General features: G+C 39.4%; 1 protein-coding gene and 1 long non-coding RNA gene across 5 annotated transcripts in view; one reads left to right on the top strand and one right to left on the bottom strand.

Moving 5' to 3' along the window:
- USP6NL (USP6 N-terminal like) overlaps positions 1–24,081 on the bottom strand; it is a 167,799-nt gene that overhangs the window by 38,093 nt on the left and 105,625 nt on the right. For 3 of the 4 annotated variants that reach the window (XM_025445607.3, XM_049100898.1, XM_025445605.3), the window contains 3 exons: positions 21,948–21,987; positions 12,318–12,398; positions 4,572–4,679 (listed from right to left, as the gene is read on the bottom strand). In XM_025445607.3, coding sequence (XP_025301392.3) covers positions 4,572–4,679; positions 12,318–12,398; positions 21,948–21,987 — 229 coding nt within the window. The remainder of the gene's footprint in view (positions 1–4,571; positions 4,680–12,317; positions 12,399–21,947; positions 21,988–24,081) is intronic. The other variant, XM_025445608.3, reaches the window with a different exon arrangement.
- On the top strand, positions 15,715–20,729 carry LOC118353907 (uncharacterized). The gene is made up of 3 exons (XR_004813464.2): positions 15,715–16,647; positions 18,933–19,652; positions 20,053–20,729. It is a non-coding gene; the product is annotated as an uncharacterized LOC118353907 (long non-coding RNA).

Here is a 24,081-nt window from a genome sequence, read left to right as displayed (position 1 = left end):
TCAGTTCTAGTATAATTTTGTATGATTTAATAGGTTCTTTTGTTGTTCTCAAAGGTTCCTTTTTTATAGGCTTCTATATTTGCTTCACGAATGTAGGATCTATCTTGATCCCTCAGAAGGTACTTGCAATCGTTTTTCTAAGTTTTCTTCTTGCTCTATAGTCTATTTCTTACAAGTTTCTTTCTTCCAGTTGTTGTTTCTCTTTCGTGTTAGTGCCTTCAAGTGAACAGTGGTATGTTGTCATCTGCTTACATTTAAAAGTAGAACACTAAAATGCTGATGGCAAGCTCTGTGTGCAGAGGTGGGGATTCACGATCGTGTCTCAACTGCAGAGTGATCTGGCTGGGTAGTTTCAGTGGGGTTCCCCTGAAGTCAGTATCTCTGGCTTTATTTTCTCAGGCTGGGCAGATTCCCCAGAGAAGTCTCTTCTGGTCTCCTGTCAGGAAGATGAGCACCTGGTCGCCAATGTTCTGGGTGTAGCGTGAGCAAGGAGGCTGAGATGTCCCCAGCTCAGGATATGTAGTTCCTCCGTGCACCCCCATCAACACAGGAGCCCCACCTCAGCACTGTCTGGGTCCTCTCCGGTCCAGAGGCCCTCTGGTTCATTCTTTCCAAATGGTACACCTCAGTCTTGAGCTGGGGTAGCAGAGGGACCTCGGGGCTCTCACTGCTTCTGCAACAGATTCTGGACGACTTCCACTGTTCTGAGCTCCCCCTCACCCCTCTCAGAGGTACCTGCAGTTGACAATTCCCAAGCATTTTGGAGATTCTGAGATATAAATCCTCCAGCCAAGGATTCCATTTTCTCAGGTTTGCTAAGCTTACAAGTGTCTGTCTGGATTCTCATTTGCAGACACTGGCAGCCATCTTCTCTCCTGTTTTCTTATTCCTTGCGGGCTCGCCTTTACAAAAACTCCCTGCTGTCAATTTCGTGGCATTTTGAAGAGAGGGAGTGAAGTGAGACTATTTAATCTCCCAAGTTTAACGAGGTAAGAGATTAACGAGGTAAGATATTAATCTATACTTAACCATGCTGACGTATAATCATGCATCTATATGCATATGTTATACTGACTCGTTTACCATGTGCTGGTGATACAGATCTCTGCCTTAATCAACTCCAATAAATATATATGAAAACATAACTGCTAAAACCTGACTTCAGCTAAAAATAGAAGGAAGTAGGCTACCTGGAAGACGTGTGTATGTGTTGTTTTGTGACTATGTGTACTCCTGTGTTTTGAGGGGGGAGCTCAAACAAGGGCAGCTTGTGTAGCTTTTAAAATCATGAAGAATAACCACAGTATACTTTTGAGTTCTAAATACATAGGAAGATATTTATAGTATTGTATTAGAATCACATGACTACTAAAACATTATCGTATGCTATCGCTAATACAGGCTGGTCCAGAAGATATTACCAAAATTTAGTTTATAAATGATAATCTACAGCACCTGGGTGGCTCAGCTAGTTAAACATCTACCTTTAGTAATGATCCTGGGTTCTTGGATGGAGTCCCACATCGGGCTCCCTGCTCAGTGGGGAGTCTGCTTTTCCCTCTCCTCCCCAGCTTGTGTTCTCTGCCACTATCTCTGTCTCCCTTTCAAATAAATAGAAAAAATCTTTTTAAAAAATCTATTAAGATGCCTATTCATATTTGTTCTTTTTTTTTTTTTTTTTAAGATAATGGGCAAGGAAAGAGGTTTCAATTATTGTTCTACAGGCCTGCTGGTAAAAAAAATGAGACGTCAAAACATAGAAAGAAAATGTCTGACAGGACATGATGAAGTGTGCTTTAAAATAAAATTTAGTTCAAAGGCAGAAAAACACCCACATACTTCTATATAGTATCCGTTTCTCTAGAGGACAAGAAAATCCAACATAAAAAGGCCTTAAGACAGAAGCAAATTCCAGTTAAGTAGGTAAAAAATAGGTCAGAAAGATGATGTCCTAGAATATTTACCAACGAATCTACACAATACAGGAAGTCAAGCATATTTCTTATCTTAGTGCAAGGAGGTAAAGCAGCTTCTACAGTTATCTCTGAGATTGGGTGGGTTGAGACCCATGAGTGGCACAATAATACAAGAATAATATACACTTTATTTAAGAGCAGTAAGATCTAATGAACCTATAAACCCGAGGGTGGAAATACGGTGGAGAGCATTTACATGAAAGATCAGAGATACTGCTGTGTGTTTGGCCAACAGCAAGGCTGCAGGAGAGGCCGTTGACCAGGATGGGCTGAACTTCTGCCATCTGTGAGATATAACACTACAGACAGGACACAAATGACGCTAAGGTACAACTAAAAGAACAGGAGGAAGTAGTAGATGAGAGCACCAGCTCGGGAGCCAGGGACTGTCTCACCCACCCAAGAAAAATCTTTGTAGTTCTATTCCTCCTGAAGTTCCAACTTGGAGAGCAACTCGTGTTATCTTTGGAGAAAGAGTAAGAAAGAGTGGGAAGGGAAGATCATCAAATAATAATGACAGGAAAACTCAAAGATAAAATATATATATATATGATAGTATTGGAAAGAATACCTTGAAAGTACTGGCAGGCAAGTTATTTTGTTGTTGTTGTTATTATATGACTGGCATTTGCCAAATGGATCTCTCATGTTAACCAGTGCCAAGATCATTCTATTCTATGTAGAAAAAGTCTAGAAGATCATCGAAAGCACAGTTCTGCCATTAGGGTGTATGCTGGGTTGAACAGTGCCCCTTCCCCAAATTCATGTCTACAAAGAAACTATCAGCTGCCCTGATTTGGAAATAGGGTCTTAACAGCTGTAATCGAGTGAAGAGGACATTACCCTGGATCGGGGTGGACCCCAAATCCAATAACTGGAATCCTTATCAGGTGAGACACACAGATATGCACAGGGAGAAGGCTGAGCGAAGAGGGAGGAAGACAGCAGGCTGACTTAGCTTTGAGCCCAGGAACACCAGGGAGCGTCAGGAGTCCCTGAGGCCAAGAATAGGCAAGGACGGATCCTGCCCCGAGCCCTGCGAGGTGTCCTGCTGGCACCCTGGCACACTCAGGTGTCAGACCTCTAGCCTCCAGAAGTGAGAGAGAAGACACTGCTGCTATTTGGAGCCACTCAGTTTTGGTACTTTGTGGCAGCCCGAGGAAACAAATACAGCATGCTAAAGAAAAGGAACTGTCTTCTCTCACTAATTAAACAAGAATTTAATGAGCACCTACCAAACACCAGGGACACTCTGCTAGGTGTTGGGGTTAGATTTTATGTTTTCTCAGACACTATTTTCAATACTCACTCTAAAACTATGATGCTAAAAAGAAATACCTAATCAACAGACTAAAATAATTTGACACTCTAAAACCCTAAGACATAAACTCATAGTCCGTGAAGGGCCCAAATAGCCAAGAACAGAAAAGATCAAGAGTCTTTCAAAGCTCCTTTTATAACTGGTGTTGGGTTTAAATTACAAATAATTTTTCTTTTATCCATTTTATTCTATTTATATACATTTTTTGAGGAACATACATCAAAATGATTTTTAGATACTCATTCCCTTCAAAGCTTAATATAAAATTTAGATTTGGGGGCAGCCCGGGTGGCTCAGGGATTTAGTGCCACCTTCGGCCCAGGGTGTGATCCTGGAGTCCCAGGATCAGGTTCCACGTCGGGCTCCCTGCATGGAGCCTGCTTCTCCCTCTGCCTGTGTCTTTGCCTCTTTCTCTGGGTCTCTCATGAATAAATACACAAAATCTTTAATTTTTTTTTATTTATTTATGATAGTCACACAGAGAGAGAGAGAGAGAGGCAGAGAGACATAGGCAGAGGGAGAAGCAGGCTCCATGCACCGGGAGCCCGACGTGGGATTCGATCCCGGGTCTCCAGGATCGCGTCCTGGGCCAAAGGCAGGCGCTAAACCGCTGCGCCACCGAGGGTTCCCCATAAAATCTTTAAAACAAAAATTTTGGATTCAGGAAGAGTATAGATGAGATGACAAGGAGGGAAATGTAATGCATTAGCTAATCTAAGGAAAGTATTACTGATCACTGAGTCAAAAGTTTGATTTCGGTTAATAAATAACAAAACCTAGAGATACCTACTAGTCTTGAAGGAAAATTCTTTTTTTTTTTTTTTTTTTTTTTTCACAACCAGAGGAAAACAGTCAAGCACACACAGGCAGCTGTTGGGTAAACTGAATCCCACTGCGGTTTTCCCACAAAGTGTACAAGGGACACTGTAGATCTATTAACACTACAATGCAAATGGGCAGCTATGACCACGTATTAGTCAATATTTTCCTCACGAATATGCCCCAATGTTGATCATTTCAAGTAGTTGAAAAACACTGGATACTTACTGACTGGTATAGAAAATAACATTTCACTTGAAGTATTTATTCGAAAGTTAGGAAATAGATTACACCAAACCAAACAATGAAGAAAATTATAGGCTTAAAAAAACTATCTGTAGCATCATTTTAATATATATAACTTCAAATGATATGTATATCTTAACATCACCTTGAAAGTGAAAATGGGTTTTATTTTTCAATTTCAAAAAAACAAGTTAGCTTTAGATACTCACATTATAGAGGTCTCTTGTCTCTTCTTTCATTTTAGGGATCTCCAAAAGGAGAGCCCAGACTTCACCCCTGAGCTGGAGTGGGATTCCTTTGTAAATTCTCCTATGAAACTTATTGGAAGAAATATAAATTAAAGGTTATAAAATGACCAAAAAATCTTAGATTGATTCCTCAAATCAAACTAATGTTGTTAAGTCCCTTACTTTCAAAGTATCCATGATAACTGATACATTTTGACAGAGCACACTTGGATCCTATCATTTCTACTTTTCAATTCTAACAGAGAGACAGAATAACAGAAAGGCAGACTAGACAAAAAAAGGTTAAGGATGCCTAGGACATCAGTATTTTCATAGCGTTATGAAGGGGCTCCTCAGGCAGCATGAAAGCATAATCAGGGCTCATTTTTAAGGTGGGAACATCTGGTTTTACACATTCCCTGTTGATATCATTAACTAGCTTTGTACTTTGTTCCTTTTCCCCCATATATCATTTAAAAGGCTCCAAATAGTAAAAAGGTTGCCTTATCCCAAAAATGTCTTCGTGGAGTGTAGAGAATCCTGTAAAGCCCTAATATCTTTTCTTGCAGAGTCTTCTCTCTGGAGCTTTCCAGAATATATCAATATAACATATCCCATCTAGCTCCTAACTCAGCGAATGCCACCAGCAATCTTCAGTTCTCTCCCCACCCACTGTCCTTGCCTGTCTCCTCCCCTCCATACCACCATCCCACTCTCCCCTTTCCCTCTTCTCTTTTCAATGTTGGCAGTTCTTCAGGAATACCCTGAGATCACTTTTGAATTAAATGTGGAATAAATCATTGGTTTGGTCAACTCTGTGGATTCTCGTACACTGTCACTCTATGAATCTTGAGACTCCATATACTTCTCCATCTTCCCATAACTGTATCTTTTTTCCTCAAAGCTAATAATTTAAAATAACATACAAAATCTATTTTGGTCATTACAAAGCTGTGCATAATAAAATTTTGAAATTTAAAAGAAAATGTCCAAACAAGGAAATGATTAAACAAATAATGGCAGAAACCTTAAGGAATGAGGTAAGAATAGGTACATAATTACCTTTATGATCAAAATAACATATTTTAATAGTATGGCTAAGAAATAGGATGTAAGCTCTAATTATTGAAATGCTCACAAGCTATGAACTAAGAAGCAGAGTTTCAACTACTACTATATACTACCTCACTTTTTAAAACTAAAGCTTTAGTAACAAAGTCAGGAAGTCACAGTATAGCTTTATAGAACTGGTGATGTTTTTTAGAATGAGTAACAATGTAGATAGAACCCTTACTGTGAAATAGTGGATACTGTGAAGGTGATCCAATTAGATGATTCCATATGGAGTTTCAGCTTTGTTCTTTTGGTATAAACATACTACGTCTCAAATTTAAATTTCAGTAGACAGTGACTAGAATCCTCAAAGTTTTAACTCACACAGTAGCTCTAACTGGAAGAATATATACAGAAAGGTTCTGTGTAGACCAGACTCTGCTACTTGCAACATTTCCCACATACTAAACATTTACCACCTTTAATTGCAAATTGATGTGGTTTTCAAAAAAATGAATTTAAGATTTATCTTCCGGGAACCCTGGGTGGCGCAGCGGTTTAGCGCCTGCCTTTGGCCCAGGGCACGATCCTGGAGACCCGGGATCGAATCCCACGTCGGGCTCCCGGTGCATGGAGCCTGCTTCTCCCTCTGCCTGTGTCTCTGCCTCTCTCTCTCTCTCTCTCTCTCTGTGACTATCATAAATAAATAAAAATTTTTTAAAAATTTTAAAAAAAGATTTATCTTCCTAAAGAAAGTTTGTCATCAATATTCAATCCAAAGTTGTAATATTTACCACTATACTTTTTAAAGGAGTATCATCCACTAAAAGCACTTTCAAATTATCTCCTAAACTTCTAAAGTAAAGATGCTATTCTGTAAGCATCTAGTATGAATACTGGAAGGTGTGGAAACTACTACAAATGTGAAAAGTGAAATTTTAATAGTCAAGAAGAATATGATGACAGGTAAGCAGATTAAACTTCGATGGATGTGAATCTCCATTAGGCTGATAGTTTCAATGAGTAAGAGTTCTGACATGTATTTCTCAAACTATATTACTTGAAAAGACTTCAGACATTATTATTATTATGTATTATTTATTGCTTTCATCCAATTCTGTATTCAATAACTAAAAATAAATGTCCATTTTTCATCTTAAAGTAAATTTTTTAAAAAATCAAATGATTAGGATTATATTCAGAAGAAATAATAGGGGTACCTGAGTGGCTCAGTCAGTTAAGCATTTGCCTTCAGCTCAGGTCATGACCTCAGAATCCTGGGATCAAGCCCCGAGTCAGGCTCCTTGCTCAGTGGGGAGCCTGCTTCTCCCTCTCCCTCTCCCTCTAGCCCCTCCCTATGCTTGTGTCCTCTCTCTCTCTGTCAAATAAATAAATAAAATCTTTAAAAAAAAGAAAGAATAGAGAAATTTCAGGTAGAAAGCAAAATTAACAGTTCCAGTGCTACCCCAGGCATAAAACAAAAAATGAGGCATAACTTTTACTGAGCATTTACTGTGCACAGGAAACTATTTTAAAGTATATATAGGGGATCCCTGGGTGGCTCAGCGGTTTAGTGCCTGCCTTTGGCCCAGGGTGCAATCCTGGAGTCCTGGGATCGAGTCCCACGTCGGGCTCCCAGCATAGAGCCTGCTTCTCCCTCTGCCTGTGTCTCTGTCTCTGTCTCTCTGTCTCTCTCTCTCTCTCCCTCTCTTTCTCTATCATGAATAAATAAATAAATCCTTAAAAAAATAAACTATATATAGATGTTTCTCTCATTTAATTACATCAACAATTCTATGAGATTTTAGTATCCCAATCTTAAACATGGTGAAAGTGAATCATAAAAAAAAATTAATGTGCCCAAAGCATACACACAAGATATCACAATCTTTTAACAAAAGATACTGATTTTACATTTTACATTTTATAAAAAACAATGACCATCTTCCCAAGACCATTTTTCATGTAGTTAGTACCCACTGTTCTGCTCAACTGAACTTACTAAAATACACAGGTCAGAAAATATTAAGGGAATTCAAGAGCAGAGAGCATTGAAATAATACTAAAACTATTTAAGAGGTAAGCATAACATACAAAGTTGCCAAACTGACAAAGTGATATCTCATATTTTCTATGATAGTCTGTAATGTAGGCAGAGTGAGTGCTACTCCATTTTAAATGCTGGGATACCATGACCCAGAGAAGTGGCTTGCCTAGGTCAAAGAATTTCATCTTCCTACTCCTCTTTCAGGTCACTGTGCCAAATCCCACTGCCTCTTAAGAGATTACAGCTTTAAATTAAGTAGACTTGAGCAGTAGCCAGTGATAGCAGTTCATTCCAACTCATAAAACTGATACTCCCTTATTATAAAATACTACTTGCTACAGAGCTGAGCATCATACCCTGATGGGAGAAGCCATGCTAGAGGCAGACTTCTCAGAAGGGGGCCAGAGTGGTAAAAGGAGAATGGTAAGCACTACACGGTCTAGATATGCAGAAGTGATCAGCCCTCTATGTCACAGGACACAAGAGACTGGAAGGGAAAACCAACAAAGTTTGGGAATGGGGATCCCTGGGTGGTGCAGCGGTTTAGCGCCTGCCTTTGGCCCAGGGCGCGATCCTGGAGACCCGGGATCGAATCCCACATCGGGCTCCCGGTGCATGGAGCCTGCTTCTCCCTCTGCCTGTGTCTCTGCCTCTCTCTCTCTCTCTCTGTGACTATCATAAATAAATATATATATAATATAATATATATATATATATATATATATATTAAAAAAAAAAAAGTTTGGGAATGGAAATGCTGGGTGAGGGCAGTGAATGTGCTGTGATGGTTACTTCTTATTGGTCCCACACAGTGGCTCTCAACTTGAGGCTGTAGGAGAGATACTGTAACAGCGGAAGGGGAGATGAATTCTATGTGACAGGGTAAGGGAGGCCAACACTGTGGGACACACAGGGATTTGCCAGGAAGGGGAACTGACGGTGGAAACGACGGTAAGGAAAATAATGAATCAAATAATAATGACTGTAATAATAAAAGTTATACTAACATTTTCTGGTTATTTATTAGGAGCTGGCATATGTGTTCTATACCAGTTTATCCCTGAAAAAGCAACATACTATTACTACCATGCCCATTTTATAGGTGAGAAAATGAAGATGTGGAAAAGTAACTCCAAATCATACAACTAATAAACTGTAGGAGAACTGAAATACAGTTAAGTCCGACTTCAGAAGGATGCCCAGGTGGCTCAGCAGTTGAGCATCTGCCTTTGGCTCAGGTCATGATCCCGGGGTCCTGGGATCAAGTCCCACATCCTGCTTCTCCCTCTGCCTGTGTCTCTGCCTCTCTCTCTCTCATAAATAAAATCTTAAAAAAAAAAAAAAAGTCCTACTTCAGAGACCATGTTTGCACTTGTTTTTAAGATTTATTTATTTATCTTAGAGAGAGAGAGTAAGAGGGAGTATGGGCGGGAGGTGTAAGAGGAAGAGAGAGTCTTATTAAGCAGACTCCATGCTGAGGGTGGAGCCTGACATGGGGGCTCCATTTACAACCCTGAGATCACCACCTGACCTGAAATCAAGAGTTGGGCTCTTTTTATTTTTTAAGATTTGGACTCTTAACTGACTCTGCCACCCAGAGACCACAGTTTTATTTGTTTTATTTGTTTTAATTTTTATTTATTTATGATAGTCACACAGAGAGAGAGAGAGAGGCAGAGACATAGGCAGAGGGAGAAGCAGGCTCCATGCACCGGGAGCCTGACGTGGGATTCGATCCCGGGTCTCCAGGATCACGCCCTGGGCCAAAGGCAGGCGCCAAACCGCTGTACCACCCAGGGATCCCGAGAGCACAGTTTTAAAACAACCATGATTATTTTATGGCTATGATACAGAAAATCTTTAAGAAAAAATAAATTAAGGTTCCCTGAAATCTACCTTTTGCTTTTAGTATCTTTGTTCCCTTGCCAACAGAATCAAGTAGTCTATTTCAGTCACACAGATATATTTAAATATCCATCAGCTAAAAAGCAATTCTACTGACTGACCTAACATGTTCAGAACCTCTTTTTTAACCTTAGTGATTTCAAAATAGTGCTGAATGTGCCAGTCCACATCATGACGTTGGCCAGTGAGTCAGCTTTGTAGCCCACCTGGTAGGCTCAATTTGGGGGCTCTGCACGATGGCAAGTATGTACCATGAAATAAGAGTTCACGCTGAGCTGATCTGTTTACCGCCTTTCCATTTTCTTTCAGGATCCCTGCTTCATTAACTCCTTCATCTCTGCCTCCATATAGGCATGAGTCCCTCAAGTCTGGGTCTAAAAAAGTTTTAAACCATACCCAAGGCCCTATTGGCTCTTATAACTAAATTCTATTTCCCTCTATTGACAAACACCAAAAGAGAAAGGGAACATGGAAGATGGTACAGTAAACGAGCCCTCAAGCCTGGAAATGGGGATCTTCTGCTTGCGACTAACAAGCTATATGACCTTGAGAAATTTCTTTTTCAACTTTGTGCTTCCATTTTCCCATCAGTACAATAAAATGCTAACTAATACAAGGTCCATCCAGTTACCTGATTTAAAACAAAAAGGAAAGTATATCTATTGTAGGTCTGCTGTGACATAGCTCAGACACACAATTACATCATGACTAATTAAATCATAATGTCTCCACTTAACAGAGATGTCTTCATTTAATAGACTATATTGCTAAAACACAGTACTACCGAACACAGGTGCTGTGAGGACCGTCAGACACGCAGGCCACACAAGCAACCTTAATGGAAATTGTCTTTCATTAAAACTTGGGTTCTAAAAATCTATGTATTCTCTATAACAGCTGTATTTTTATTTCAAGATACTTTTAGAAATTTCTTTGTATTACCATTATGAAAGTAAGGAATCTGTGAAGAGAAAACTTACACTTCCTCTTGGAAGAGAAGAAAACCACATGCTACTTTTTTTTGCCTTGGTGCAATTTAAAACTAGGTACAAATTGAAAGCAGCAATTCTTTTAGAAGGCACATTCGGTTGCACACCAAATTGGACCATATATATCATCAAATAATTCTAGCATTATAGTTATGGAAAAGTGCTTTAAAATTATACATCAAAGAAACAGTTCTGTTAAAATCTCTCTTACTGGGAACTACATTAGGCAGAGTTGCTGTCAGAATAATGGCCTGCAAGAATTGCTCATTTCTACACAGGCTTACATACTTTCATAGATGTATGTATCCTTGAGAAGAACATAAAGCCGTATAATTCTACAACTACCTTATTAGACTGAATGTTGAGATGAAAGCGTGGGTGCCGCGCATCGACATTTACCCTGTGATCACCACGTGAGCAATCTTTCCACAAAGACATGAGGTAAAGCAGGTGCCAACCTAAGGCCAGCCTGGGAGACAGCGTGATAATGAACAAGGGCACAGATGCTGTCACTAACATTCTATCTGGAACTGATTCCTCTCAAAGAAACATCCTGAGTTCCAATCTAATGCTAAAACACACCGTTAATAAAATTGACAACCCCGGGGATCCCTGGGTGGCTCAGCGGTTTGGCGCCTGCCTTTGGCCCAGGGCGTGATCCTGGAATCCCGGGATCGAGTCCCACATCAGGCTCCCGGCATGGAGCCTGCTTCTCCCTCCTCCTGTGTCTCTGCCTCTCTCTCTCTCTCTCTCATAAATAAATAAATAAATCTTTAAAAAAAAAAAAATTGACAACCCCAACGCAAGCTTACTCCTGATGAAAATAAAATAGTAACAGTTCAACAGACTTCAAATGAGGGTATTTAGGATGCTCAAAAGAAAAGGGACATTAGCCCAGTGAGATGCCCTATGACAAAAAGATTTTCACAGTCGAATACATTTCACTCAGTTAAAGGTCCCTCTTGAAGGTGGGTCCTCCTACCATGTGTTATGATAGTAAAGACTCTGAGGAGTCCTGAAGTAAAGGACTTAACTTTGCTTCACTTAGGCTAGCTCTGACACTTCCAACTTTATTTCTCCAGAGAGCTCTTTTCTCTTTCAAAAAACTTCTACCACCATGAACCTCACAGCTTCCCAATGTTTAAAGACTTCTGTGATGAGACTGCTGGTGACAGAAATAGGTATGTGTGTTATGTTTTCATTGGTTTAAAACTTAGCACCAACTCTGCAGGGCAAAAAGATTTAAGGGGAGGTTTGCTAGAAACTTTTGGAAAGGAGATGGCTTCTGCCTCAGGGAAAGCTTTCAGAGGCCAGCCCTCTTCCTGAGCAGTGTGACCTATGTGGGTATGAAGCCTGGAACTGCTGCAAGGATTGTGATCCCAGAGGAAAGGCAACCTCAAGGTAAGAATTGGTACTGCAGATGGCAGAGAAGAGAGACGGAACGAAACTAAGTCACAGGCAATGCGATGGAGGGTCTGTAGCAAATCACTTCCGTAACCATCCTATCTCTGGACTACCTGGTATATCCTCTCAATTGCTGAAACCTATCTGAATCGGATATTCTGTTACAACATAAAGATTCCTAGTTTGAGACATTCCAGTGAATTAAATTATACTGAAATTTTTAAAAAGAATAAGAGCTTCAATACTTCTATAATTTAAGAGAAACTTTTATCAGGAAAATCCACATTGAATTTGTACAATTTCAGATAGAAGTAACATTATTTTAATTACCTTTTCAGTGTTCTTGTATTTTTCCCATCCTTTCAGCATTTTCAACCACTTAGTAGTTCTTTCAATTTCCAGTTGCTTTTGCTAATAAAATAAAATTGAAATCTATTGTTACTGTTTGAGACTTCCATACTTACAAATTACCAAAAAAAAAAAAGTCAAAGAAAATCCTGTTAAAAAAAAACTACTAAAAAATTAAGCTCTTAGATAGCAAATATACTACTCTAACTTAAAAAAGTTAGATAAGTGATTATAGTTATAGCAATAGTATTCCATAGCTGGAGTTAAGATACAGGGGAGACGTTCCAATGGGACAGGTAGAAGGAGAGGAATCGTTTAAATTTTCCAATGCTTTTACACTAATTCCTGAAAACTCTATGTGGTCTACAAAATTAAATCAAAAGGAAACTCTAAAATATTTTGCAATGTTTTTTATGCAGCAATAAAAAAACAACTTCAAAATTCCATTCTCTTCTTTTACATTTTACTGAATTCTATCATCTTAATGTTTTCAGTGACTGAGATGATTCTTTAAAGGAGAACTGGTATGTATTTGTGGAAATATGAATATCTAACTAGCAGTATGTTAGTGAAAAATGTATCCAAAAGTAAGTACAAGTTGCTGCCCTAAAGAAAGTTTAGGGAAACTCAGGGCAACTGTCATGGACACAGATGGTACTGTGACAGGTATGACAACATAAGGTCTAGAAAAAGATGACAACAAGATCACAATGGAAGAAGCAGTCAAATCCACCTAGGGATGTTAAAGAAGGTAAGCCCTAAATGAAGAATTGAAAGATTATTAGGATTTTATCAAGTGCAGTGTGGGACTGCATATTCTAGGAAGCATGGACAAATGCAGTTCTGAAACAGTTCAGCACCTTGGAAGGCTGACAAGTAGTTCTAAAAGGCTAAAAAGAGGAAGCATCAGGAGATGAGGCTGGAAACGTAGGCAGGGGTCTTGGGTGTCACACCAAATTGGAAATAGAGCAAAGCCAGGGAATGAAGAAGGTGATACAGAAAATGCTTCTTCCTCCCTTCTTTGGTTACAAGAGAAGGGGTGTTTTTTCCTAATTATTTTGGCCTGCTGTCCAATCTCTTATTCACTCCTAAAGTGGTAAAGTGACTTAATTAGTAAATTTAGAAAAGGATCTGGGCACGGACAGCTCCTCTGTCCCTTTGCTGTGGAAGCCTGAACCCTCAGAAGGCACACTTGTAATCCATCCTTTCGGAGAGGGAAAAACACCCTCCTCCTCATCCAAGATGACAGTGACCTGTCTGTGACTAGATGGTCAGGAGTGACTCCTCCTGGGCTTCTGAGCTAGGGAGCCCACAAACGCTGCATAACTGACGTGCTTTTTCTCCAGCCTCCGGAAGTGTGCTGACATAGAGCAGGCACCTAACTAACGATTTCATTTTCATGAAAAGAACCCAAAGTGATTGTTTCTTATGAGTGAGCTGAAATTCCACTATTTTATGAATTCCCGGAGCCCACATTTTCTTTTCTGGAGACCTCTGTAAGTGTAAAAGGTCTATGAATCAAAAGCAAAGGAAATGAAAGACTAGACAGCAAAGAAAACAGTTCTGAAGATCTACTTTATGCTCAAAACGGTGTGCTCATTACAACCCTGTGAGGTACATATAATCATACCTATTTTATAAATAAGGAAACAGAGGCACAAGGTCACTAAAGGACTTTCAGATTCCCGTATCCAGTAAATTCAAGTGTGAGGAGAGGTTTGCGGCCAGGAGCTTGGCTTCAGGACCTACACTCTGAGTCACCACAGCTAGGTCTCCTGCTTCCCTCATGTCCTCCACTCAGCTCAGGTGATTGCAGTTTCAGATGAAAGCAATGGCTCCATATTGATGGTCTTCAATCCAGCCTCACACAAGCAGATGGCAAAAACCCATCATCAATATTTTTAGATGTAAAAGAAGCATAAAATCCCAAAGAAAATCCTGATTTTAGGAAAATATCCTCATTTTCCAAAAATGAAAATATTTTTAGAGAATTTTTATTTTTAGGCATATTTTTATAACTCTTTAATTCTTAACTCTTTCTAAAAATTGTGATAGGTTTTTCATAATAAAAGATCACAAGTGAGCAAAACATACTGTTATAATTCCCATTTTTCAAAAGACTAAGCATATTCTTCATTATATTATTAGTGATAAAATGTTGCAGATGGTTCCAAAAATATGTTTAATTTTAAAGCTCAGTGGGGCACTGAAATCTAATTAATGTTTCTGCTAAATGTGACTTTTGAGAAGGCCAAGCTGTGAAAAATTAAGATTGATCTAAGCTTAGTATTTTTTTTGTTCTCTTGCGCTTCCTCCCCTGACTTCTTCAAAGCACAGTCCCCTTCTGCACCAACAGAAAAATACCAAATAATTCAAGCCAACCCAAGAGTATAACAACATACACTTTGCCGGAACAACCCTGCTGAGACCTAGCAGGTCTCTTGCTATCTTTCATTTTTATGACTATGAATTATCAATGAATCACTTTAAGAACTAGTTACTCTTTTTTTTAAAGGCATACTCTGTTTTTTTTTTTAAAGGCATACTCTGTATTCTAATTCTTATCATATACATTGATTATTTTAAATGCTATATACACTAGCATGCAAGGACAAAACACACACACACACACAATTTTAAAAACTATTAATAAGTATTCTTTTCTTTCCCCTACAGGGAAGATTAAAAAAGACAGATGTTGGGAAAAGCTCCTGGCTGCAGGATTTAAAAATTATGTATCAGTAGTTCCATCAGGTTTAAATGTTAACTCCATAATGCCATCAATTCAGCCACACCTGACTTGATCCAAGTGACTGTTCTCCTCCACTCATGAATCTGTAACTCGTGCATAAAATATACTTTATCACCAAGCATGCCACAACTAACTATTCCACAACTTATTCTGAAGTAAGAAGTAACTGAAACCACAGGTGGCAAATGTAAACTTGAATGCTCTAGAAAGACAGGCTAAGGAACTCCATCTTGTCATGGACTCGGTAATACCAAGACAAACTAGAATATAAGAGCAAGTGAGAATCTTGACGTACAGGCTCAGCACATACTCAGTCTCAACATATCCAAAACTATTTCCCTGACCATGCTGCTATCACCCTGTTCTTCTCAAACATAAATTAATAGCATCACTCCCTACTCCTGCTGGTCCTGTCCATTTCTCTTGCATCCATCATGTCCCCTGCCCCAGTTCAGCAATCCTTATCCCTAGATGAAGGCACTGAGTCCTTACTGGGAGCCCGGATGGTCTTCAGTCCCACCTCCACCACGACCACAACTTTTTAAATGCATCACAGTGAAAAACCCTTCCATGGCTACCCACTATCGGCAAATAAAGTTCAAACTTCTCCATGGATGACCCTTTACAACATGGCCCCATTCACCTTCCAGTTTCACATCTTACTACTTGTATAATCTGGTCGCTCTGAAATATTTGTCATCCCCGGTACATGGTGTATCTTCATGCCTCTTTAACCAAAGTTTGCTACTGTCTGCCTGTGATGCTCTTCCCCACCATTGTTTGGTAAAATGCATCCTCTCAAGACCCAGTCAAATGTCAAAGGTCTGGAACCTTTCTCAAATGCCTCCAAGCTCCAAACAAAATTAACTGTTTCCTCAGCATTTCACGGCATGGACTAAGGACCCAGCTGGCCTAGATTCAAATCTGAATGGGGCAAGTTACCTAGTTTCTCTGTATCTTAGTTTGTCTGGTCTACAAAATAATAATTATTATGATTATTGTCATAACACCTAAGAGCTGCCCTAAATTTTAGCTGCCTTAAACCCAAACCTTATCATAATTATAATTATTCAAGTATAGACTCCTTGAGAACAAGAACCATATCATATATTCCTATTTTAATTTCATCACCTGAAATAGTAGTAGTTATATTTAAAAACTCAAATAAGTATTTTAAAGTTAAACACAATTTATATAAGGAAAGAGAAGTAAACAGCACTGTGAAACCATTAACAGCATTCTGTGATCCCAGAGGTAGAGTGGTAAGAAGAGGAAAGAGTATGAATGGATGGACCAAGATCATAAATACTTTTGACATTGTTGTGCACTTTTCTTCCCATGAGCTGTTTTCAGAAAAGGACTAAACTTCCATTTGAAGTCTGCAGTCTGACACCTGGTTGTCCTACGATGACGCTTCCTCTGAGTCAGATGGGCCCCTCCTACTTGGGCAAGGAAGATGTTAAGGATTAAAACTGGCTGGGACCAATGTCTTCGTTGCTGCTTCTCAGTCTCCAGTGACCTCAGACTATATTTTTAACCCTACGCAGGACCAGCTGAACAGTAAGTACTTGACAACTGTGGAACTGTCCAGATGGTACTAACTTATCTCCTGTCTAGTCCCAGGTTCTTCCCATTGTTAATCTGATTAAGAACCCTGATAATAATGGCTACACGTACACACAACGCATTTAGGATATTGAATGGCCTTCTCTTCTAGAATAAGAAATTTTGGAACTCTACTAAAGTTCAAGTCTTCAGATGCTTTTCTGTCTCTCCTATTTGAGTATCAGGATGAGTGACAGGACGGTGGACTGGAGTGGATTGGAGTTCCACACATCTAGACCTCGCCAGCAGAGGTCAGGAGAGGACAAGAAGTATAGGAAGGAAAGCGTCCTGTTTTGACAGAATAATGACACTGAAAAGTCTTTTGGTCATGTCTTTTGAGTAAGATTTCACACCACATAAAAGTAAGATACTGATTCTAAAGATATGAATAGACTCCAATTTTCCATAAGCTATGCAAAATACTGCATTACATAAAGGAATAGCTGAATTCATGAAAATTCACAGCCTTACATACCCTTTCCTCCTTATTAAAAACATCAATAAGCTCAAAGAAACAATATAATCCATTATTAATATTGCTCTCTGCTGAGTAAATATAATAAGTGTGATTGTTTATTTGTTCAAATGCCTGTTTGGGGGAATCCAAAGCACTCTGCAAATATCAACACTAATCCTCTTATGAGGGACTGCCTATTGCTACCCCTATTTTAAACAGAGAATTGCCTTCTGTAAAATAACACATGTCAAAGCTGGAACTAAAACCCTGATTACTTGACCATGCATTAGTGTACAAGCCTTTCCAAATGGCAATAAGTGCATGCTTCAAGTGTATGCTTTGTAAAGATTAATAAACACGTGTAGAATTCAGCAAGGTACTGTTTCCATTGATGTTATTCAATGTGGTAATACATGCAGAATTTATTAGTTTCCTGGAAACTGCAGGTTTGGCCATTAAGACTACGCAGTGGCTGAAGAACAAATGAACTAAAACCAGAAAAACTGGGGGGCGGAGGGGTGGGGCGCAGATTCTGATAAACTAAAAAGTTTACAGTCTTAGGTTGCTTTGAGTTTGCCTAAAGTTCTCATTCCACTTTAAAGAGACCAAAAGTATACAAGGCAGGTAGTGCAATAGGAAAGCAGTTTTATACAAAATTTATACAAAAGGCATAAATGGAATAGCCTCTTTCTTAGTAAAAGATTGGCAAATGAATATAAAACTATGTCTTATGTTAAATTATTAAAGTATGCATAGATTTTTTTTTAGTGACTTCCTATTAAATTCTTTAAAGTAAATAACCAACTAATTACAAGCATAATTGCACTGGGTAGGTCTTTTCTTCTACAGGCAAGTCTCTTAAAAAACAAAAATCTAAAAACAACCTCCCTCAAGCATGCATCTTCCACTAGTTTTTGTCTTCTATCTCTTTTTTCTTCACTGTCACCTTTCTTGAATCAGCCATATCACCAGTTCCCAGACTTCTGGACTTTCTGCACCAGAAAATTATATGAAAGAGAAAGAGAAGCAGGGCACTAAAGGCAGAAATCTATATGGGGTTGCTAGATTTTATTTTGCCAAATATGGATTTTTTTGTTAAAAAACACCTTCTACTTCTTCTCTCCCTAATCTCTCAAATAAAGGCCACTGTAACATTCAAAAGTGTTTAAGTCACTATATTTAGTGTCATAAAGCAGCCATTACATTCCCTGGATTTTCCATTTAGCCACCACTTACTGAGCATACACCCTCTGCAAGGCTCTGTGTTCTGGGGCTACAGGAGTAAAAAGAAGAGGGGACCACCCCCCATAAAGATTACATCCTAGTGAGCAAAGTAAAGAAGTGAGTAACTACTTAGAATGTGAAATAGTGTAAATGCTAAAGAGAAAACCAGAGGAAGGAGGGGGATAATTAACATGTGTGAGGGGAGGGAGTTCCCAATTTCAGATATGATGACCAGGGAGAAGGGTCTTATTCTGAAGGTGACCTGAGTAAGTAACAAAGAAAATGGAATGTGTCTCATAGTTATCGCAGGGGCAAAGGGAGGAAGCACCCCAGGAAAGGAAAAAGCCAAAGAAGGAATATGGCTGGCATGCTCTGGAACCCTATGGAACCAGCGAGTAAGGAAAAGAAGGCAGAGCCTTCATAGAAAGCAGGTCAAACAAGATTTTGAAGGTCTCTCTAAGGACTGTTTTACTGTGGATATGGCTGAGCGTCAACACAATATTCCAATCAGTGGGTCATGATCTTACTTATTTTAACAGACTTATTCTATCTCTTTCAGTGAACAGAAAGATTGTGGGGAAAAAAGAGGGACAAGAGCAGAAGCAGGAAGATGGAAAGCTCCATAAAAGAGGTTTAGTGGACAAGGTGACAGAAGTAGTGATGTAAGTCATCAAATTCTTACTACATTTGAAGGAAGACCTCGCAGGAATGCTGACTGATGAAATGCAGAGTATGAAAGAAGGAAAGTCAAAGATATCTTAGAAGTTTTAGACTGAACAACCAGAAAAGCAGAGCTCCCATTTACTGACATAGGACGTCTATTAACATAATGGATTTAAAGAGAATAAGAGAAACTCCTGTTTGGACATTTGTTAGATATCTAAGTGCACAGAGTAAGTCACATATTTAAGTGTAGACATTTAAATGTATATAAAGGGATAGAAGTATGAGATTCGGGGAGCCAAGTCATCAACATACGGCTGGCATTTTAAGCCAAAAGATGAGATGAAATCAATAAGGAAAAAATACAGACAAGAAAGAGAAGTCTAAGACCTGGGCCCTGGGGCACCTCAAAGTCCAGAAATGGAGGAGATAAGAAGGAACGAGCAGAGGAAAGTGAGAACATGTGGCCAGTGAGGAAAGAACACATGGAGCACGTGAGGGCCTGAAGGTCAGGAAGAAAGAATGTGTGAGAATGAGACTGTAGCCAGCATGTCAAAAGCCACTGGTAGGTCAAGAGGAAGACAGAAAACTGCCTACTGGATGTCACAGTATAAAGGTAACTAGAGACTCTAAGACAGGCCAGGAGGGGGTGGGAATAAAGGTGGGGAGTTAAAACTCATTTTGAAATGGATGCAAGAAGGAAATGCAGGAAAGAAATGAGAAAGAGAGTCCAGACACCTCTTTCAAGGAGTTTTACAGGAATCACAGTTCTGAGGAGGAAATGGGACAAAAGCAAATTGGTAGTATTGTTGCTTTACCGGAGAAATAATAAACTTTACTCTGATGGGAACAATCAAGCAGCATGAGAAAGAATTCAGGAGAGGAAGGGAAGAATAGCTCGAGGGATGGCCCTGAACAAGCAACGCGCTCAGTGATTAGAGCCTATAAGTACAAATAAAGACAGGTGGGTAGGTGTAGTTGTGGAAGTTCTCCAATTGCTTCTTTTTTCTTATAAGAAATATGAAGAACGTGAGCTGAGAGGACAGAGGAGGTGCTGAAGTTTACGGAGGAAAGAACATGCTTTCTAGGCAGCATTAATGTCCTGTTGAAGTTTGTTATCATGAATTTAAAGTGAGGCCAGCCCAGGTGGCTCAGCGGTTTAGCGCCACCTTCAGCCCAGGGCGTGATCCTGCAGACCCGGCCGGGATCGAGTCCCACGTCGGGCTCCCTGCATGGAGCCTGCTTCTCCCTCTGCCTGTGTCTCTGCCTCTTTCTGTCTCTCTCTCTCTCTCTCTCATGAATAAATAAATAAAATTTAAAAAAATAATAATAAAGTGAAAGCAGTCAGCATGGTTGTGTCTTTTCCCTGTTACACTTAGCTGTGTAGGTGCAGGCACCTGCAGAGGCAGAGAATTGGCCTGAATTAGGGCTGGACTTCAGTCCAGAGGAAGAAAAAGAGGTGAGGGTTTTAAAGGTGTCTGCGAGTGATTGTACTGGCTGACCTACAGGAGAATTTCAGCTGGGAAGAGAGAGGAATGAAGATATGAGTGTGATGAGAGATAATGTAACTGTTCTTATATCATTGAGGTCCAAGGATCAGTGAAGAAGGACACTAGACAAGAGAGAGAGAATAGGCAGAGTGGGAACAGATCCTCAGACTTCCATTTCAAAGTAGACTGACAGAAGCCACCAATAATCTCCCAGCTAGCGTCTCACTTGACCTTCTAGTCAGTGAACAGTGAGTGTCTTGAAGGCAGAAACTACCTCTTCTTTGACCCTCATATTCCAGGCAGTACCTACCAGTGCCTGATACACAGCTGTTACTCAATAGTTTATCTATTGTAAGAAACTCATTTGCCAAAACATCAAGGTTAGGATACTGGGAGGCAGTCTAAGAGAATTCAACTGCAGGAAGTACCTATAAGGATCTTTATATATTTAAAATGGCAATTCCATCTACATCTTAAAGGTATGCTTCATTCTCTTATTTTTCAAAACTTTTGATTTTAGGAAGATTTTCTAAAGTATTTTTCAAATTTTCATTCCAATTCTTTACCTCCATTGTCTGAAACCCAGCTTCTTTCCCCCATTAAACATCAACAAACTCAAGATAATCCCAACCAGTGGCCTGTCTTTCATTCCGCAATTCATTTTCTGGTACAGGAAAAAAAAAGAGAGAGAGAGAGAGAGAGAGAGAGAAACGAGGAGGGAGATTCTGACCCATCTTAAAACATTCAATCCCTAGTTCTCATGTACATGCAGCTATGGAACCAGCCAAGTGCTGTGAACAAGGGACACACTGACTTAAAAAAAAAAAAAAAAAAAAAAAAAATTACAGGTTTTACTTACATTACTATCCTGAGATTTCTTAAAGTCCTTAGAAGCCAATAGACTTATTTGACTAAAGCAAACTTCTATTGTTGTGGTTGTTGTTGCTGTTTGTAGGAAATTTGGTTACAACCTCATGGAATAGTTCTATTTCACAAAGCCACTGGTCTAGAATCCTGCTTTGTTAGCTACAGAGTGCATGAGACTCGCTCGTAAAGCTTTCTGCAAATGATCTACCTGGGTTCCTGCCCAGAGTCTGACCTAACAGACTGAGGAAGGCCCCAAGCACCTGTGCTCTTCAAAGGCTCTACATTCGAAGCACTCCTACCTAGACTGAGAACTTTCTAGAATACAAGTCTCCAGTAACTGCTACTTTTCTTTTTTTTCAGATATTTATCAGAAGTTCCAAAAATCTCCTAAAATTGTTTCACCATTAATTACTTTCTTACAGTGATATACTTTGGGTTAAATTAGGATGCCTGCACCATTTACATATAGCATGGCAATCACAAAGGTGGAGATTTTATTCCTCTGATAAATAGGATTCACTAGTAATGATAAACACATGCAGAGCCAGACTCACCCGTTCCATAGCTGCATTATGATATGGGAGTTCCTCCTCACTGCAAAGGAAATACAGAATATGTGAAATAGCTGAAATCATAGTGAGATTTTTAAAGAATTAGGTATCAATAAGTACATAGGATATATAACCATTTATCATCATCACAAGGATGGATCACATTATATAAGCTTCCATTCTACCAAATTCAACAGAAAACAATTAGCTATTCTAAACCCACAAGGTCCCCTATCTTCAAATCTCTAGACGTATACTCTCCAAGACAATCATCTCCAGCCACATGTGGCTATTTCTTAAATCTTAAATATTAGGCTCAAATGAAATAAAATGAACAGTTCAGTTTTTCAGTCTCACCCTAGCCCCAGCTCAAGTGTATGACAGTTATGCAGATAAAGGCAATCATTTTCAACAGTGTGTATATAGAAAGACTATCTCCACCACTGCAGGAAAGTCCTACTGGACAACACTACTGTAGATCAGCAGTCAGCAACCTTTTTCTGCAAAGGCAAATATTTAAACAGTAAATACATTTAGGCTTTGCAGACCATACAGCTTTTTTCATAATTATTCAACTATGATGTATTGCACAGGCAGACACAGATAATATGTAGACTGAATGTGGTTTTATTCCCACAAAACGTTTACAGAAACAGGTGGTGGGCTGAATGTGACTGCAGACCATAGTTTGGCAACCTCTACTCTACATCATCATCTCCTCTCTCTGGCTCTAACTATGGCCTATAACAAGTAATTGTTTTAAAAAATGTTATAAGGAAACAAAAAAGCCTCCAGTGGATTTATGAGTTAAAAAGGAAAATCTAATTCTCTAAATCAGGAAAACTGCACTTGTCAAAACTTAAACGGCTTGAGATTTTTAAATGTACAACAAAAGATCAAATTCATTTCTCTGATACAGTAATACCATGGTATCAGCTCTAACTTAAAACGTGCTAAGACTGCTGTATGAACCACCAGTAACAACGAGCTATCCATACCAAAGATCTATGTTTTGAATTGCCACCTCAGTAGTACTCCTATTTTGGCAATCACACAGATTCTTTTAAGAGTACAACACATTAGTATTCAAGAGGCCAGTATGTTTAAAGGCACTCTTTGGCTACTCTGAAGAGGCCTTGGGTGAACTACAAACCAATGTATAGCGATGGAACTGACAAAGTTTAACAGCCAGAAGAGATCTTGGAGAGTCCAAACCCCTCACTTCAGAGATAAGAAAGCTAACATTTCTCTTAGTCACAGTCATTTAGCCAAGGAAGAGATGCTCAATTCCCCCTCCCCAGTCCTGTGGGTTCAAATGAAGATGAACAAGATCTACAGATTGTACAGCAGTATATGAAGAAAAGGCTGAGAAACCAATTCTCAAGAAGGAAAAAACACAACAAAAAAAAACAAAAAAAAAAAACCTTTGAGGATTTAATACGTAAGTCTTTTGTTTTTTAATGTAAAGTGTCCACTCACCTTTATTGAAGGTGACACCTTGGTTTTTTTATATCTTTCATTATGCTCATAGTCTACACTTCCCTGCTAATCTGTAATCCTAATTTACTAGAGCCAATGATGTATGAATGGCACAGGATGTAACTTCCAATTTAAAAGTGCATCTATCCATTCTTCCATACTAGCAGAAAAGAGCTTATCGACACCCCTGGAAATAATTTCTTAGGTGCATAGGGTCAGCAGGGACACCCTGAAAGAACAAGAACACCTGACACCCTTTGTGCACACCAAGAATGTATTTCTGGGGTGAGTAGGCTGCCCCGGGCAAGAATAACTTTTAGTACAGCTGATGTGAGCAGATCCTGGTAACCGTTTATTTGAACTTTCCTAACAGCAAATGAAGTGCCAACTCTAGCTGCTTACCAAAGGAAGGTGCTGGGTACATTTCTTTGGTGTTCCCCTATTGACTAAACAAGACTAACAAACTGCACTATGCCTATTCCCAACACTGAATCAGAACCAAGTTTTGCACTTGTCTATGGAATGGAGCTGATCACCCATCTGCTCAGGCTATGTGGCCTGTGTCAGTCAGGTCCTACAGAAGGCACCTGTGAAATTCAAGATGAAACAGGACTGCTCTCAGCATCTCACCCCACCTTAACATTGAACCATCCTACTA

The sequence above is a fragment of the Canis lupus genome, chromosome 2, assembly GCF_003254725.2.
Source record: "Canis lupus dingo isolate Sandy chromosome 2, ASM325472v2, whole genome shotgun sequence".
Taxonomy (NCBI): domain Eukaryota; kingdom Metazoa; phylum Chordata; class Mammalia; order Carnivora; family Canidae; genus Canis; species Canis lupus.
Note: the sequence above shows the minus strand (reverse complement) of the source record. Positions and strands in the feature narration are given on the sequence as shown.